This window comes from Penicillium cinerascens (assembly GCF_028974065.1).
Source record: "Penicillium cinerascens strain IBT 15544 chromosome Unknown contig_5_segment0_segment0, whole genome shotgun sequence".
Lineage (NCBI taxonomy): Eukaryota > Fungi > Ascomycota > Eurotiomycetes > Eurotiales > Aspergillaceae > Penicillium > Penicillium cinerascens.
Genome location: NW_026695294.1, coordinates 1,372,042 through 1,388,896, shown reverse-complemented (window position 1 = coordinate 1,388,896; position 16,855 = coordinate 1,372,042). Strand labels below are relative to the sequence as shown.

At 52.6% G+C, this 16,855-nt stretch overlaps 10 protein-coding genes across 10 annotated transcripts; 3 read left to right on the top strand and 7 right to left on the bottom strand.

Moving 5' to 3' along the window:
* Nucleotides 1-135: 135 nt before the first annotated feature.
* On the bottom strand, nucleotides 136-763 carry N7498_004965 (iron-sulfur cluster assembly protein CIA2; the record flags this gene model as incomplete). Its single annotated transcript, XM_058452027.1, has 2 exons — nucleotides 136-509; nucleotides 568-763. 2 exons carry the CDS (start codon nucleotides 761-763, stop codon nucleotides 136-138), a joined length of 570 nt encoding a protein of 189 aa, XP_058308565.1.
* A 1,397-nt stretch (nucleotides 764-2,160) lies between these two features.
* Nucleotides 2,161-5,165, top strand: N7498_004964 (Zn(II)2Cys6 transcription factor; the record flags this gene model as incomplete). Its single annotated transcript, XM_058452026.1, has 8 exons — nucleotides 2,161-2,215; nucleotides 2,287-2,331; nucleotides 2,384-2,899; nucleotides 2,958-3,299; nucleotides 3,359-3,640; nucleotides 3,702-4,255; nucleotides 4,323-4,786; nucleotides 4,847-5,165. The coding sequence occupies 8 exons, from the start codon at nucleotides 2,161-2,163 to the stop codon at nucleotides 5,163-5,165; spliced, it is 2,577 nt and encodes an 858-aa protein (XP_058308564.1).
* Nucleotides 5,166-5,852: 687 nt separating this feature from the next.
* On the bottom strand, nucleotides 5,853-6,077 carry N7498_004963 (CDC26 family anaphase-promoting complex subunit; the record flags this gene model as incomplete). The annotated part of the gene is made up of 1 exon (XM_058452025.1): nucleotides 5,853-6,077. One exon carries the CDS (start codon nucleotides 6,075-6,077, stop codon nucleotides 5,853-5,855), a length of 225 nt encoding a protein of 74 aa, XP_058308563.1.
* Nucleotides 6,078-6,215: 138 nt separating this feature from the next.
* N7498_004962 (uncharacterized protein) lies at nucleotides 6,216-7,349 on the top strand (the record flags this gene model as incomplete). Its single annotated transcript, XM_058452024.1, has 2 exons — nucleotides 6,216-6,342; nucleotides 6,448-7,349. 2 exons carry the CDS (start codon nucleotides 6,216-6,218, stop codon nucleotides 7,347-7,349), a joined length of 1,029 nt encoding a protein of 342 aa, XP_058308562.1.
* A 156-nt stretch (nucleotides 7,350-7,505) lies between these two features.
* N7498_004961 (ribosome-recycling factor) lies at nucleotides 7,506-8,360 on the bottom strand (the record flags this gene model as incomplete). The annotated part of the gene is made up of 2 exons (XM_058452023.1): nucleotides 7,506-7,853; nucleotides 7,923-8,360. The coding sequence occupies 2 exons, from the start codon at nucleotides 8,358-8,360 to the stop codon at nucleotides 7,506-7,508; spliced, it is 786 nt and encodes a 261-aa protein (XP_058308561.1).
* Nucleotides 8,361-8,720: 360 nt separating this feature from the next.
* hscA (putative Hsp70 chaperone (HscA)) lies at nucleotides 8,721-10,926 on the bottom strand (the record flags this gene model as incomplete). The annotated part of the gene is made up of 7 exons (XM_058452022.1): nucleotides 8,721-8,989; nucleotides 9,046-9,526; nucleotides 9,601-10,308; nucleotides 10,363-10,528; nucleotides 10,590-10,716; nucleotides 10,772-10,822; nucleotides 10,881-10,926. The coding sequence occupies 7 exons, from the start codon at nucleotides 10,924-10,926 to the stop codon at nucleotides 8,721-8,723; spliced, it is 1,848 nt and encodes a 615-aa protein (XP_058308560.1).
* A 394-nt stretch (nucleotides 10,927-11,320) lies between these two features.
* N7498_004959 (bromodomain-containing protein) lies at nucleotides 11,321-13,239 on the bottom strand (the record flags this gene model as incomplete). Its single annotated transcript, XM_058452021.1, has 5 exons — nucleotides 11,321-11,721; nucleotides 11,943-12,465; nucleotides 12,518-12,779; nucleotides 12,830-13,014; nucleotides 13,207-13,239. The coding sequence occupies 5 exons, from the start codon at nucleotides 13,237-13,239 to the stop codon at nucleotides 11,321-11,323; spliced, it is 1,404 nt and encodes a 467-aa protein (XP_058308559.1).
* Nucleotides 13,240-13,840: 601 nt separating this feature from the next.
* N7498_004958 (cyclin-dependent protein kinase regulatory subunit CKS1) lies at nucleotides 13,841-14,348 on the top strand (the record flags this gene model as incomplete). The annotated part of the gene is made up of 4 exons (XM_058452020.1): nucleotides 13,841-13,944; nucleotides 14,004-14,148; nucleotides 14,201-14,259; nucleotides 14,312-14,348. 4 exons carry the CDS (start codon nucleotides 13,841-13,843, stop codon nucleotides 14,346-14,348), a joined length of 345 nt encoding a protein of 114 aa, XP_058308558.1.
* Nucleotides 14,349-14,673: 325 nt separating this feature from the next.
* Nucleotides 14,674-15,508, bottom strand: N7498_004957 (DsbA family protein; the record flags this gene model as incomplete). Its single annotated transcript, XM_058452019.1, has 5 exons — nucleotides 14,674-14,751; nucleotides 14,808-14,855; nucleotides 14,912-15,310; nucleotides 15,360-15,379; nucleotides 15,430-15,508. The coding sequence occupies 5 exons, from the start codon at nucleotides 15,506-15,508 to the stop codon at nucleotides 14,674-14,676; spliced, it is 624 nt and encodes a 207-aa protein (XP_058308557.1).
* Nucleotides 15,509-16,062: 554 nt separating this feature from the next.
* On the bottom strand, nucleotides 16,063-16,571 carry N7498_004956 (uncharacterized protein; the record flags this gene model as incomplete). The annotated part of the gene is made up of 2 exons (XM_058452018.1): nucleotides 16,063-16,253; nucleotides 16,331-16,571. Coding segments are annotated over 2 exons (432 nt in total), but the record flags the coding sequence as incomplete, so codon positions are not given.
* Nucleotides 16,572-16,855: the final 284 nt, after the last annotated feature.

Below are 16,855 nucleotides of genomic sequence, written 5' to 3'. Positions count from 1 at the left end.
CTAATGCTCTCAATAAAGTACAAGTCATGTCCGTGGGTTATATCGGTATCGTAAGCCGGTTCGTAAGGTATCAATCAACAAGCGGCGTGCTCCGGAAAATGGCATCCGCCGGTGGTACATTCGCCAGATCCGTGTTCACTGGCACGTCTCCATCATTTTGGCGATGACCTGCATCAGCGCGCCGTTCTCCAGGGCGGCGGCTACCCGCTCTTTATCTCCCAACTGCTTGTTGACCTCGTCGCCAGTGCTATGTGTTCCCTCCTTGATGCGCACGTCAACCCGGAAGCGCGGGGGAAGGGATTGCTCCAGTCGCACCCGGACACCGAGTCCTATCACCGTTGCCAAACTGCAATGAGTGATAGTTGGAGTGATGAGAACGGTCACGGTCTGGAGAGGGGAGTCGGGGACGTTGGGAAGAGTGGGTTTGATGAAGATGTCGGGCAATGAGACCACAGCCAATTCACCTAGCGAGAGGGGATGTTCGGGATCTGAAATGCATTTGATCAAGTCTATCGAAAGAGTTAGGGAAGAAGAGAAAGGTAGGCCGGTGGTAGGGAACGATCTTACCGTAGATCTCCTGCTCGTCGATGGGCTCTTCGAGCAGATCGTCGTCCTCCGAGTCCGAGGAGAGAAAATCCGCCGGGTTAGGGACGGCGGCGAATATGCCGTTCCCGTAATCTGCGGCTTTGATGGTGGATGGAGATCTGGTGGGGAGATCGGCCACGTTGAGGATCGTGGGGTTCGAATTTTGCATTTCCGCCATGGTGAGTATATCGGATCCCAGGATGTACGTCTACACAAGGTAGAGGGAATGAGGGTTAGAGGGGCAACGACAAAGTCGAGCGATAAGATCTTATCGGTTCACGTGCCTTCGGGCGATCGTCGGCTGTTCTCCCCCCGAGAATCTTTTATTCCTTGACTTTTCTATAGCATCCCCGCCGTTCCGCGGCTCTGGGATAGTTGAGAGAAGACCGGGACATGTTCCCTTCCCCTGAACGCATAAGCATAAACCTGCCGGTGCGCCCTACTCCACCGGTCTTGTACTGTGACCATGGCGGTTCCAGTTCGTGGACTTGCATGGTCTCCCAGTCCCACTCTGTTCCTGGAGGTTTCATTGCCACGAGGGCACCAATCTAATCGTCTCTGCCCAACACGACGAGGAGCCCGAGTTTCATCTTGAAGTACGCTCACCCTGAGGAACTCCGATCTGTGATCTGATGGTCATGCACACACACACACAGAGAGAGAAGAGAGAGAGAGTGAAGAAATTCTACTTCTATTGTTCCTCTCCTTTTTACCCACTCGTCTCTCTCGAATATGCAGAAGCGGTCCCGAACGAAAACAAAGGGAACAAAGAGAGACCGGATAAATCGCGGGTAGTTGTGTGGAGACGGGGATCATGGACCACGACGGGCATCTCCCGGAGCACTAGTTTATATGCTTTTCTTCCTCGGCACCCAGGAGATACCAGATTACCGTGAGATGCCGCAGTAGATTAATATTAATTTATCCAAAAAGACCGATCTTCGAGACTCGTGTCTACATTACGCTGTTAAATTCGGGAGAAGAGACGAGGATCCGGATCGCCGCCCTTTCTCCTCCACTCGGAGAATCCACCACCGCGCTATTGGATGCTCATCACCAACCTTGGCACACCCCTCTCACGTTCCTCCCTAATCCGAAAGGTAACACCCCCCTCTGATGTCTCCACTGAATCCTTGAACCTCCACGATGCTTCAGCCTTTTCTTTCCGATGGGCATAATTCCCGGCTGACTAATTGTATGCTCGCTCCTGCGATCGCATTGACTCGGCTGCTAACTCGTCGCAGACCTCTGAAAGAACCGCGCCACACAATCGCCCCGGCCAATATCTTCCTTGAGCGGACTCGAACTGGCTGGTGGCTTGTCGCAGCATTCCGCCCTTGAATATCCTCCGATACCTCCCGTTTCTGGGCCTTGCGCGGGCCATCTTTTGCCACCCCGCAACGTCGCCTGGACCGCGGTGCTGAGCTTCGGGGCTCACGACATCTCAGCGAACGACGCAGCCTCGGGTACAAGCGCGGCCTCGCTTTGTGTGTTGCTCTCATCGATTCTATCCCAGGGCAGGTCCTTGCGGATACACTGCCTCGGTCGGCTCCTCCCACTGTGCCATCGCGCGACATGCAAGGCTATTCATTTGCGCCCCCATCGGGGCCTCCCCGTGAGGGTCAAAAAAGTGCGGTCGCCTGTTTTCCCCCTCCGCATCGATGCAAGTTCGGAATGGCTGCTGACCGCAGAAACGTCTAGACTACGTCTTCGTCGACGAACATAATCGACACAAGAGACTAAAGGGTAAGCGAGGCTCAGTGGCGCAAGGCATGAATTCCATTCTAATAGATGACAGTAATGCGGGCTTGCAATGGCTGTCGGAAGAGAAAGATCAAGTGTGATGCAGCCACAACCAATACATGGCCTTGCTCCGCATGCACGCGCCTCAAACTCGTCTGTGTTCCCCCAACTATCGGACAGGACGGGGACTTTGGTCCGGACTCCCAAGGCATTGAACTCGATGCTTCAGATCCTCCCGGTGTCCCCGAAGGTTCTCACCATGCATTTCCGGTGCCCCCGGCCTATCGAGATGGCAACCAGACCACCATGGGATCTATGCCTCCCTACAACGGAATGGGCATGTATCCCCAATTTGTTCCGGCTCCCCCAAGTCAAACCGGGATATATAATGACTTGAGGTCGCCTCCGATGGTCATGCAACACCAGTCATATCAACAAACCCCAATGTTTGCTGGGGCACAACCATCTTCTCTAGGAACTGACCGCGGGGTGTTTGTCGAGAATGATGCTTCGACTGCGGAAAACCTCAGCGACGTTCTTGGAGAGCTGAAAATTGACGAGACGGGCATCGGTATGGCTTGATTTCCTGAGAACGTGTTGGATTCGAATCGCTGATAGTCTTTTCCTAGCCCCATATATCAGGAGGCAAAGAACAGACCGCATAGAGCCCGATGCGCCTGTTCAAGACGACGTCGAGGAAAGACTCCCACCCCTTAGTACAGGCGCGGGTGCGACAATTCGGATTCCTCCCGAACTAATGCCCGAAGACGACGACGTGATGAATTACTTCCAAATATACTTCAATGAGATACACCCCTATGTGCCCGTTATACCGCGGGCCCATCTATACTACCAATGGCAGAACGATCGAAGCTCCATCTCCCCACTTCTTCTCGAGGCCTTGTTTGCATGCGCCGGGCGATTATCTGACGAGCCTTCAGAAGGTGCTCAGTGGTTAGCACTTGCAAACAGTGAGTCCGACCCTGGTTTTTGGGCGAGAAGATTGTATTCGCTGACCAGTATCTACCAGGGCACGAGACTAGCTTTATGGATGTCCCCCGATTAAGTACCATTCAAGCTCTTCTTCTCTTACTCAAAGCCAGAGAGTCTTTGCCGAAAAAGGGCTATTACTATCGGTCCTGGCAGACCGTCAAGACCATTGTCTCGATGGCCAAGGATCTGGACATTCATGAGCACTACAGTACCCATGCCGAAGGGAGACCGTGTGATTTGAGCCCGATTGAATGCCTCGTGCACACCCGAGTATGGCAGGCCCTTTTGGTGGTAGAGGTGATGATCGGGGCACCTCAAGGTGAGTCGCAGCGCTATTTTTCGATGATTTCTTTTCGGTCTACAATCTAACCTCACTCTAGGCCGCTCCGACTATGGCGTAGACCCTGAAACTGTTGACATGCGTCCGACCTTGGACATCAGGGGTCTCGATCAGTACGAGACAGAACGTTCTCGGCAGTATGCCTACTTCGTTCGAAACGCACACCATATCCGCCTCATTACAGACATCTATCATAAGGTCAAGAAACAGAAGGATTGGGGAGCCAATCCTCAATTTGTGCAGAATAATCCACTTTTTGCAGATTGGCTTCGCAACCTGCCGGTCGACCTGCAGGTCAACTACCCGACTGACGGCTCTCCTCCATGGATCCCTTCCCATTTCGTGGGCAACATGCATTCTCACTGTCATCTTGCAATCATCCTCCTGCACCGTCCGCAGCTTTTGGCCTCTCAATCCTTCGCAGCGGGGGGCGAATGGAGAGTTCACTTCTCCCTGTGCTATTCCTCGGCAAAGAATATTTGCCGGCTACAGGAAGCAATCCTCGAAAGATTCGGGCTGCCCGGTCTTCTTTTCATGCAACGGGGAATCAATTTCGCCATTTATTGTATCCTCACCTGCACTATGCTTCATTTGGTAAGTGACGCAAAGACTTTTGTCCGCCAGTAGAAAAGGAGAGCTCACTCTGACACTAAATGTGCAGGTTGCAATTACTTCTCCAGATCCCGAATTTAACTCCGATGCTCGCGACTATTTTACTCGCCACATGCGCATCCTAGAGCGATGCTCTACAGCCTGGCCCATGCCCGAGATCCAGGCACAGATCGATTCATTGAGGCTAGCTTTCTCCGCTGATACCAGCCGTCGTTTTGAGCTGAAACCGAGTTTCCCATATGGGAGTCCCTCGGAGCCCTACCAGCCCAGTCCGCCCATGGATGCACATTATCATCCACACCTGAATCAAGTGTCAAACAATGTCCAGTCCAGAGTGGGTTTCAACGCGCATCCAATTACTCCTCCGATTTCCACTGGTGCTGAAGACTCGAAGTCCGACACATCCTCTCAGTTGCAATCCCTTGGCATGGTGCCCCATCAACCACCTACCACCCACCCTCTGGACGCTCCATTGGTTGATGAAAGCAGTTGGGACCCGACCCGCATTATCAAGTATGTGACAGACGCTACGGAATCCTCCGGACTCGCTGACCCTATTTCTCCCCCGCACAGTCAATGGGACATGGCATTCTCCGTGAACCCCTCTACTGTCTCCGCCAATTCGCCCCCGATGCCGATGAACAACACCCCACAACCCATGTCGAACATGGTGAATCATCAGTACCCAATTCAATACGAGTCTCCCTCCAAGGTGACGGTCCCGCCGACCCAATCTGTATCACCACCACAGTTCCAGACGCCACAAGTCGTGTTTAGTGCTCGAGATTGGCAGCAGAGTGTGGCGAGTGTGTATGATCCACAGGGGTTGAAACGACGATGGAACTACTCAGTGGACCTCGGTTCTGACAACGTTGTCAAGCGACAACGATGATGAGGCTGACCGACAGTCTTCTGAGCGACCCCCAATCATCCTTTCACCTTCTCTCTACTCCTATTCCACTGTACTACTCACAGTCACGACATTGGGGGATCCCATTTTGTCCCGTACCTTCGTTCATGCTCTCGATTCCCCAGCTTATTCTCATGTCTGTTTCTTCTTATTCTCATGTCTTGCACCACGGGGTATCATGCACGGCGTGATTAAACTACAACAAAGAAACGAGGGCAGCTTCATCGTGGGATAACTAAAAGGAAGATTGGATTCACGAATCCTCTTGTACATCAAATCAAGTTTTGGTTTTAAATGGCTCTCTTGGAATAGATGGGATCTAGAGTTGACGTATGAGGCTCATTTATAGCTTCAAGATACCCACACTAAGCATAGATATCCAAAGCAAGAAGATTTAAGCAAACGAGAGCCCATGATGCACCATTATCACTCCGGTCCTAATTGACCTCAAACTCAAAATGGGCTCTTCGGGTCGCAAGAGATGTAGAAAGAACTCTTCAGCCCAGTTGCGAGACTCAGCCGACACAATTCCGTGATATTATTGAATTGCTGGCCACGTGAAGCTCTCCGAAGGGGTTGAAATAAAGAAAGTGTCGGGTTTGACTTGGGCCCCGGTTCAGAATCGGGGTGTTGATGAATGACCCAAAGTACACACAGCACATTGTCTGTTCAACCACGGCGACCGAGGCCAATTCTCTCCTCGCGGGATCGAACTATCCGCGCCTTGTCGCCAGGAAGAGGTTTCAATTCATCGCTCGGATCGAAGTTGACATTGGAGCTGCTCTTCCCTTGTTCTGGGCGTTTGTTTTCCTCGAGCTTACGCAGCCGCGATTCTTCAAAGGCTGCAATATCTTCGGATGTGATCGTGATTGCTGTAGGCTTTCGACGGAGCATGATGAGGACGATGAATGAGCAGCAGAGCAGTCGAGGGCAGAGGCATGGAAGTTCCCCCGGGTCACGTGAGCAGGTCACAGTCTTCCCAAAAAGTTGCGCTCCCGCGATTCAGCCTTCCACTGCATCCTCGAGCGCAAGATGATTCGACCACAGCTCAGGCAGATTGCACTGCATGGGGATCGTGCCCGATTGGGTCTGTCTACCGCTGTTCGTCACTTTTCTGTCTCGCGAGCAGTCGCTGCGGAAGGTCAGGGCAAACCATCCCGTATGTTACCCATGTCCTTTTGACTCCACTCATGAGAACCCCCCAACTACTGGTATAGACGGCCTGTGTGGCCTTCAGCTCTTTCTGACTTTAGTCATACCACAGGTCAAAATGATCCAAGCCGAAGCCCGGCAACTTCACCCTCTCGTGGCCCTCGAACATCGACGAAGCCCTCAACACCAGGTCCGCAAAACCGAGGCCGCCCTGCCAAGGTCATTGATGCCAGATCGTTTGCCGCACCGCGGGCCGGTGGTGACTCCCCCAAGATCATTCGCAATCCCAGACTGCGAAACATGCGAAGCGGCAACCAGCCGCCGGGTCGCAAGTCCAAACCTGCGGCCTCGAAAGCAGCCGCAAAAGGTCGAAAGCAACCTCGGTCTCGAGGCCCAAAGAAATTCGAGGCGGATGAGGGTGAGGATATCCGTGCAGCGGAGATCCAACAGATTGAGCGGGAGCAAGCAGCTAAGGCTCGCCCGACCCCGGTCCGGTACGAGCCGCGGGAGATGGACTTTTCCACTCTGAAGGAGACTTGGCCCTCACTTCCCACGGATACCAATGCTCGATCAGCTGCGGTCCTCGAGAAGCTCTCCACCTTGAGTGGTCGCTTCCCGAATGGATACGTCCCACCCTACGAGCTGGGAAGGCGGATCTGGAAAGGCCAGAGCGTTCTGTTTGACAATGAGGCTGAAAAGGCCGAAGCCATGGAAGAAGTCAAGCGACTGGCTCAGCTCCGAGCAGACAAAATGTCCCAGCGAAAAGGAGACCTCGTAGAGCCTCGCGATGTCAAATTCCGCGCCGTCAATGCCGAGGACACGAAGACACTGATTGAGACATTCGCCCAGGGAAAATACCCCACGCTTGAAGCCCGCAAGGACCAGCCGGCCGTCCTTGGCGAGGTTATCAGGAATCTCCGAAACAACGGGACTTACCAGACGGCTGGCAAGCGGCCCCAATTCCTGGCCAAAGTCGATTCTCTTGTCTCCTCGAATCGCGTGAAGCGCACTTGAACGACGGTCTGTATAATATGGGGTCTTGCGGTTCGGCTCATTTCTCTTTTCCGGGCGCCTTGTTTTCATTCACCCGTGCCCATGTTTGTTCATGGGCCTAAGTCCTGTACCTAGATTACAATGTAACTATGACTGTACTACTACAGAATGGCACTTTCATGCCTGCTCCAGAGTCTTTCTTGCGGCCTCGAACAAGTCCTTGACATCTTTCTGGCCTTTATCCGTAGCCTTCTCCATCTGATCGTGCGCCTTGCGCACATCATCCGGACGCGCCAGCTTTTTCTTCTGCATCTCTTGTAGTCGCTTGTGCAGAGCCGCTCTGGAGTCACGGACGGAGCTTGCAGCCTTTTCGAAGGCCTGCTTGGCAGCTTGAACGTTTTGGTCCCGGGACTCCTTTGTCGGTGGGGGGATCGGGATGTTCAGTTGAAGAGGGTTATGGGCGTCCGGTTGTGGAGTTAAAGACAAGTTCGAAGATACAATCGCCGAGGTAAGCGGTTTGATATGCTATGTAAGAAAGTTTGGGGTTAGAAAGCAGAACGCAGACGTTGCGAGAGCTCATGGGAGCCAACTCACCTCCTCTTCGGCCGCCAGAATGGTTACCATCCGCCCTCCTTTAGGTACGACCTGAGCCAGGTCCCCCAGCTTGACCGAGTCCTGAATATCCCTGCTCAGTTGGACCTTCAAACTCTCAAGGGCCGCGGTGTTGAATCGCCCTCCGGCGCGAAGCTTCGACAGGTCGTCTTTTAAGCGAGAAACGGCGGTCGCTATGCCGGTTTGCAATCGGGACAGATCAAAAGGATCCTCGGATGCCGCGGCAGGGCTGGAGATCGGATCGGGAGTGGGAGCGTTTTTCGTCTTGTCCTTCTTTTTGTACCAGACAGGGGAATTGACAAATGTCCGGGCTTGCAGGAGAGCCGGTGGATGAGCAAGCGGCAGACACAAAAGTCGAGAAGCCCGAGAATAAGGCATCCGAGAAAGAACGCGTGGTAGTTGAGCTGTGATGCGCTGCATGGTGTGGGGGGTTGGTGAGAGGAGGAAAATTTGCGGAGTCGGGAGGTCGGAAGATATTACTACGGCTAAACCAGGTAGCCAACAATTGAAGCAGGAGGTTACTTATACGTCAGAGAACAGGATATAACGGAGGTCGTCACACATTAAATTTGCAACGTCGATCTTCGTCTACACAAGGCATACTTTTTGGAAACAAAGTAGAAAACGTAAAGGAAAAAGGAAAAAAGGAATACTGCGCCCAAGTTGCCCGGCTTCAAACACATAAGCGTGGACCAACGCTGCCCCGAGAAAATCTATATGGGCGCAGGCTTGAAACCAACATATCCGATGGGAGTCGTCGTCCTATGTTCATCTCTTCGTTTAGCGGGTGGCCATGGCCTTGGTGATCAGGCGCTTAAGAGCCAGCTCCTTCTTCTTCAGGTCCTCGGGGGTCGAGTCCTCGATCTCCAGCTGAGCCATGGCGTCGCTAAGAGCAGACTCGATCTTCTCCTTGTTGCCGCGCTTGAGCTTCATCGACATGCCGGGGTCAGAGATGATCTCCTCAACACGAGAGATGTAAGACTCGAGCTGCTGGCGGGACTCGAACTTCTTGGTGAAAGCCTCGTCGCTGGACTTGAACTTGGCGGCATCTGCGAGACGGGTTAGCATGCTACCGGTGGGCATCACACAGAAGTTGGGAACTTACCCTCAACCATCTGCTCGATCTCACCGCTGGAGAGCTTGCCGACGGCGTTAGAGATGGTGATGTTGGCAGTGCGGCCGGAAGACTTCTCGGTGGCGGTGACCTTCAGGATACCGTTGACGTCGACCTCGAAGACACACTCCAGAGCGGCCTCACCGGCGCGCATGGGGGGGATGGGAGCCAGAGTGAACTCGCCAAGGGAGGTGTTGTCAGCGCAGTTGGTACGCTCACCCTGGAAGACGGGGAACTGGACGGTGGTCTGGTTGTCAACGACGGTGGTGAAGGTGCGCTTCTTAATGGTGGGGACGGTCTGGCCACGGTTGACGACCGGGGCGAAAATGTTGCCCTCCATGGCGACACCGAGCGAGAGAGGGACGACATCAAGGAGAAGCAGGTCCGCGGTCTCGGCGGAGGTAGCCTTGCCGGAGAGGATACCGGCCTGGACGGCAGCACCGTAGGCAACGGCCTCATCGGGGTTGATGCTCTGGATAAACAGATTAGCCGCTACACAGAATTGATTATAGTACCCTCTCAAGGATACAAACAGGGATATCTTACCTTCTCAAGCTTCTTGCCATCGAAGAAGTCGCTAAGCAGCTTCTGGATGCGGGGAATACGGGTGGAACCACCGACCAGGACAATCTCATCGACCTTGCTCTTCTCCATGCCGGAGTCCTTCAGAACCTGCTGGACGGGCTCGAGAGTGCCAGAGAATGACTTGGCGTTCAGGTCCTCGAAACGCGCACGGGTGATGGAGGAGTTGAAGTCCTCACCATCGAAGAGAGAATCGATCTCAACGGTAGTCTGGGTGGCGTTGGACAGAGTACGCTTAGCACGCTCGCAAGCAGTACGCAGGCGACGGAGAGCGCGGGCATCACCGGAGAGGTCCTTGCCGGTCTTGCGCTGGAACTCCTTCTTAAAGAAGTCGAGCAGGTTGGTGTCGAAGTCCTGACCACCAAGGTGAGTGTCACCAGCGGTAGCCTTGACGGTGAAGACACCACCCTGGATGTTCAGCAGGGAAACATCGAAGGTACCACCACCCAGATCGTAGATCAGGACATTGCGCTCCTTCTCAGTCTTGCCGGAGCCAAGACCGTAGGCGATGGCAGCAGCGGTAGGCTCGTTGATGATACGGAGGACGTTCAGACCAGCGATGGCACCGGCATCCTTAGTAGCCTGACGCTGGTTGTCGTTGAAGTAGGCGGGCACAGTGATAACAGCCTTCTCGACGGTCTTGCCGAGCTTGGTCTCGGCAACCTCCTTCATCTGTTCTCGGTTGTCAACATTTGAAATTCCTGCACCCAAGCATTTTCAACGTACCTTCATGAGGACCATGGAGGAGATCTCCTGGGGAGTGAAGGTCTTGTTCTCACCGAGGTACTCAACCTGGACGGCGGGGCTGCCACCCTGGTCGACAACCTTGAAGGGCCAGGACTCGACATCCTTCTTCACGATGGGGTCGTCGGAGCGGCGACCGATCAGACGCCTTTTTGTAAAGTCGAGTCAGAAACAGAAATAGTGTAATAATTGGTGTTGCCAAAACTCACTTGATGTCGAAGACAGTGTTTCTCGGGTTCATAGCGGCCTGGTTCTTAGCGGCCTCACCGATCAGACGCTCCTTGTCGGTGAAGGAGACGAAAGAGGGGGTGGTGTAGCTACCCTGGTCGTTGGCGACTGAACGCTTGGTCAGTATATACGGAACGGAGGAATTTAGGCTCAGGGAACGCACTGATCTCGACATTGGTGCCCTCATAGTTGGCAACGCAAGAGTAGGTGGTGCCTGGATGTCAAAGGAGTCAGCTCAGTGGCATGTATGGTAGTTTGACAGAGATGCCTACCAAGATCGATACCGATCGCCCCGTCGTACACCGGAAGGTCCGCCATTGTGATATTGGGTGGGTGGTAATTGAAGAGTGGGAAAGGTGGGAAAGGGAAAGCAGAGGGGGACCTGGATAAAAATGAGTTCTCGGAGAACTTGAAGAAACTTACACGATGACTCAGCCACACACGAATTTTTTTTATAAACGCTCTGCCACACATTGAAAGGAAGAAAATTTTGCGGGAGCGGTGAGTCACGTGGGAAGTCGCGAGGTCCCACTTTGGAGGTTTATTTCGATTTTCGTAGTACAAAACAAAATACACATTGTGAATTGACGGACCAAGAAGAATCAAACAAGAGGCAAATAATATAGAAATCGGCAATATGCAGTGTCCCCGTGGATTCGATACTCAATTGTCGCTTCTCTACAGGTGTGATATTTCCGGCATGTCCCCTCGATCACCGCAACAAATTGAAGAAGACTGTCACCCGCTCGTAGTCAACATCGGAACCTGGAGGTCCAGATTTGGGGACTCCCCGGGCCGGTCCAGAAATGGCTTCTAGATCGACTTTCGTTGTGCCTGGATCGAGTTGGATGTCGTACGCCAGCGCAGATGCATCACCGGACGGGTGCAGTCGTTGCATGCCTATTAGGGCGACAATCTTCACTTGCCGCTGGGCCGTCCCAGCGGCCAAGGTGGGCCTCACTCTCAGCAAATTGCACGATGAGGGAAGGCTAACAGTGATGGTCTGCTGGGAAAGGGTAGAAGACGGAGGAATATCCAGGCACAAATCGTGTTGTAGAGACAGAGAAGGGTGGGTGCGGATTTGAACGTTGCGAATCAAGGCAGAATTAGCATCTGCAGCACAATTAGCTAACTTCTGTCTTGTGGTTCTTCTGGTTCGAACTCAATGTTCAGAACTTGGGGGTGGGGCTCCAACCTTCACCTGGCCGCCTCCAAAGAGAATCCAATGGTGATGGTTCGTGGGATTGTTGAAACGGTGCTGAAGGTGAGTAAAGAGTCAACGTAGGCGCGAGACAATGGAAACGCGGTGGGTAACCGCTAAGTCGATTCCTTACCGTCGTAGGAGGATATGCCGCCGGCCGAGTCTAGGTGAGCCTCGTGAAGGCCATGGGAAGAATGTGTCTCGGGATTTTGGGATTGTGCCAACGAAGTCTCGTCTTTAATCGGACCAGTCGGATCCCGTCCGTGGATGGGCACACTGTGCAGTTGCTCCGAAGCGGATGGCGTCGTCGCGGCACTTGATTTGGGACTTTCCATATGTCGTCGAAGTGACCTTGTTCGAGGAGACATTTGGGGCACATCGACGTCTTGGCTTGCCGAGCCGGCTCTGACAAGGTCTTGTTGACGTTTCAAAGATTCGTTATCAACTGTGACACCGGACCGCGGACCGTCATCCTTGGAAGGTGTTTCGGAGGTCTGCCCACGCATCTTCAGTGTTAACTTTGACGCTGCCGGTTCCGGATTCCTCGCCCCCATTTTTAACTTGATGCGAGGCGTTTCGGTTTCGGGATGGTCATCTACCTGAATAGGATTTGGAACGTGTTTTTTGGCTTCTGCCACCCGTCGATTAAAATGTTGCTGGTTTGGAGTTAGCGTGAAGGGAGTATGCGTTGCTCAGACAAGGACTTGCCTCCAGGACGCCTGCGAGAACCGAGATCTCGCTACCATCCTCATTGTATTCTCTCGCATTTCGCCAGATATAGCTGACTTCTTCTTCGAAGGATTGCCACGTGGGGTATGCAGTCACTTTCGAGGACTTCTTGCGGCTATCGGTGCCGCGAACTTTCTTCTGAATACTCCGCAGCGACACTGGGTGCTGGATGATTTCATAATAATCTCGGTAGAGGTTGCGGTCGGGCTTGCCGATGAATGGATAGGCCACTTCATCGCCACTTGGACTCTGTCAGTCATCATGCACAGCCTGCCGTTCTGCATTACTCACTCCGCATCCTTCAACCGGGCCAACTCCGACATGATCTTGTCCTGTGCCGTTTGAAGGCTATCGCCCTCAAAGTTGGCTTCGGTTTCTTCCTCTCCCTGAGACCTGGAGCTCCCGTCGGCTTCATCCTCATCCGCCGGATGGGATGATGCACGTTTTGGTTCTTCGACGTTCACGAGGTCATCATCCTAATAGATAGCCAAGCGCGTTAGCGATGTGAGCCAATATAGAGTGCAAACGAATTATGTCCAGGGTCGCGCAGAGCGCTGCGCAGTAATAGGCTGACGGATTTGATTGACCCAAACCGACTGCGTTCTGTGCATGGCGGGTAGTTCCATCATGTACGTCGGGATTCGGGGTGCAAGAACGCGACGACTTACAGTCACTTTGCGGCGCTTCCCGCGGGTCCTCATTTCTGGTGAGGCCGCAACCGCCACGCGCCGTTTGGTACTCATTTCAAATTATGCGCGAGTTCGACTTGGAAATGCAATTGAGGGCAGGACAGGAAGGACGGGGAGTTCATACCTCGACGTGCGCAGACGCGCGCTGCGATCGTCCAAAGTGGGGACCCGCCGCCTTAGGTAAGTATTTGGGGAGGTCCGGTCATTGTATTACCGTAATATATAATATCGGTTAACGGAAGACCGCTTTATTCGTTGAATACGGAAATAGAACGATACAAGATGGTTACGCAGTGGTAAACCACCCTTGGCCCGCTCTCCAAAACCATCGACAAAACAGAGAACTCAGCCTCAGGCAACTAACCCGATCCCTTTCCATTTTCCGCGTCCCGCAAAACAAACCCGAAACCTGCCAATCTTTCTCTCTGCACATCCAGGGCCTTTTCACAACTCTCCTTCGTTCGTATTATTTGCCGCGGTAAGTCGCAACTTGGTCTTTACTTCACCCCTCCATATCCTCAAACGTCCCGAACTGACCTTGCCACGTGCGAAGCAGGCATTCCCCGACTCCTCCCTTCTTCCCCTCTTCCCCGCGATAATCTCTCTCTTTCCAATGGAGATCGATCCAAGCAGACGGAACAAGAAGCCACGCCTCTTGTTAGAGTCGGAACGCGAGCGTCTAGATGAATTCATTGACTCTATCCACTACTCGGCAAGGTAATGGCGAAACCCGGTTCAACTTCTCCCATCGCGCCCGAGACTGACTCGGTGAATAGATACTCAGATGACAAATATGAATATCGTCATGTACAGCTGCCGAAGAATATGCTCAAGAAGATCCCCACGGACTATTTCGACAGTTCCAAGGGCACGTTGAAATTGCTGTGGGAGGAAGAATGGCGAGCATTGGGCATCACACAGGTGCGTTAGTCCTCAGCTGATTGAAACGATGGCTAACGTGGGTCGATACCAGAGCTTGGGATGGGAGCACTACGAGGTGCATGAGCCGGAGCCGCACATCATGCTGTTCAAGTCGGTGTCCTTCGACCCCTACAAGCCGCCGCTTTTGCTAACTCCTACTTAGGCGTCCTCTCAACTACCAGCCTCCACTGGGTCAATAATCTCGTGACGAATTGGTGGTGCTGCGTTTGGAAATCTACACCCTCCCCCTCCCCACCCCCACCCTTCCCTTCGAGACACGCAACTATGATCGGGTTTGTTGTTTCTTTTTATCAGATGAACATGCATCGTCATTATGTTCACTAGGGTCGACAACAGCTTCGTAATGGAAGTTCTGGAATGAGACATGATTTGTTTTCCCCTCCACCTCTCCTCGGACCGGCTTGGCTTGGGCTCCATATACGCGCACACAAAAAACAAGAATGAAGAATGAAGAAAAAGAAATGCAGCTCATCATAGATGCGTTCACTGGCATCCTTGATATCATCAAACCACGTTCTGGGCGAGCCACTCTCCCCATTGGGCTTCCGTGAAGCTGCTGCTGATGCTCCGCTCTTCCACACCCTACATTGGATGTCAGTACGTTGGAAACCATCTTCCTAGGGTGTGATTCCACTTACATTGAAAAAGACGGTTGGTGAGACATGAACGCCCACCACTCGATCGGCCTGGCTAGCGTTAAGAGGGTCGGTACGCTATGGGAGCTGGGAGCTTGACGTCCTACCTTGACCATCCACTTAATATCATTGGTCACCTTGTTCCCAATGTTCAATTGACCGTCGTTGCCGGGTGATTCGGGGATTTTCAACAGCTCCAAAACCTTGTGCTCATCCACGCCGACCGACCCGGCTATCTGGGCCAGTCGCTCATAGGTCTTGTTACGGGTCTCGTTCACCAGGCTCACATCGAAGAATTCGGTCTGATGTCTGAACAAGGCCGCACTGAAGTCCCAGAATTTCTCGGGGGCCAGCCGAAGAACGGCCGCGCCGGCTTCGTGGGTGAGTGTGGAGGATGGATGCCACGGCTGGATATGCTGTCGAAAAATCACCTGAAGCCGGGGGCTATACTGCTGAGCGATCACGGGCCTCAACGTATAAAATGTATTAAACATTTTGGCGGAGAACTGGTAAACATTTAGCTGGTGCAGGAGTCGATGCAAGCATGTAACTAACGGGGCACACATAGTCGAGGTCTGGACTCGATTAGTTCGTTTCTGAGCGTAGATAGACAATGCGGACTTACACAGTTCAAGAGTATGTTGTGTTTCTTCAAAAGTCCCCGCAGAGAGCTTGAGCCCCGCGAACTTCGGAGCAACCGACATGTTTGCAAATGGTGAGTTGAAATGATAGGAGAGAAGGGCGCAGGGCGCGGAAGGCGGAGGACGCGGAGGGCGCACCACTGAACTTCAGACTGCGTCACTACCCCGCAATACTGAGCCGGACAAGCTCCGGCGCATTATGACGAATCTTCCTCGTAAGATGTAGGGAACATCTGGCTTTCTACTTGTTTCGTAGATCGGCCCGCGGGCAACTCTTTTGAATGTTGGGAATCATATCTAAGGAAAGCTCTTTACCGCCCCGGGGTCGAGAACTACTCAGATAAACAGTGGTACTCCATAGCCTCGAAGCTGTGCAAGTAAAAGCAATCATTTCACTGCTTAGTTGAGATAAATTCAAATCGAATGATCATTTCTTACAGAATGCCATTCACGATAGCCCACACTCCTTATACCCAGATACACCCCTTACGATTATGAACATACGACATGTACACTCCTTACGGGCACTAGTTTCATGCCGGCTAAAAAGTGCATGAGGAGATACTTAGTTTAGTCATAAGGAGTAGGATTAGAAAACATGCTAGTAATTGGACGCTTTAATAATGGCTACGCTTTACTTTCTTATTCGGCTTCATCTCCTTCTGATACATCTGGAAAAAGTTCTCTGGTTCGACTGGATGCCGTCCAGTAATGTCGTAGAATGCTGTTGTTGCAATGTAATTGGTCATGCCCTCGCGACCTAGACTGTAGTATTCTAGTAGATACTCCAGTTCTGATTGATCACTGTCTGACTATGACTTAGCTTGAATGTGTCATTGACAATTATTTGGTGGACAATTACTGAATATACCTATCACCACCAACATTTGTCCTCTGTGTCTATCATCCAACCCATGCTGACTCTTCCCCGTAAGAACATGAGCCGCGACTTGGGCAACGTCCTAGCAAAGGTCAGCCCGAGGAGGTAGCTTATAAGACGGGGGAACATATGTACTCCTAGCGCTACTGGTGCGAATTTATGAGTCTCCCCGAAGGGCAATGGGAGAACACCGTCTTGCTTCGGCTGCGGTGCATATAGAAGGAGATTCTCGGCATAAAACCCCGCCCTTCACTATTTAAGTATTTCCTTTTTACGAACCTTCATGTCACTTTGCAAGCGCTCTGATGCTGAGCAAGTGCGTCAACTTGCCATCAACGACTTAAACGCCGAGACGGTTACGGTCGCACTATCACGCGCGACTGTGCAGTCTGGTTCGTTTTCACCCTGCGCTATAGCAAGGAAGGCGGCGCGGGTGCCGCTCGGACAGTTGGCCAGCAGTTCGACATCTGCTAGATTTCCTTCAAAGATGCGCACATGCTTGTTCTCGGCAATATCAGGCAATAATCTTA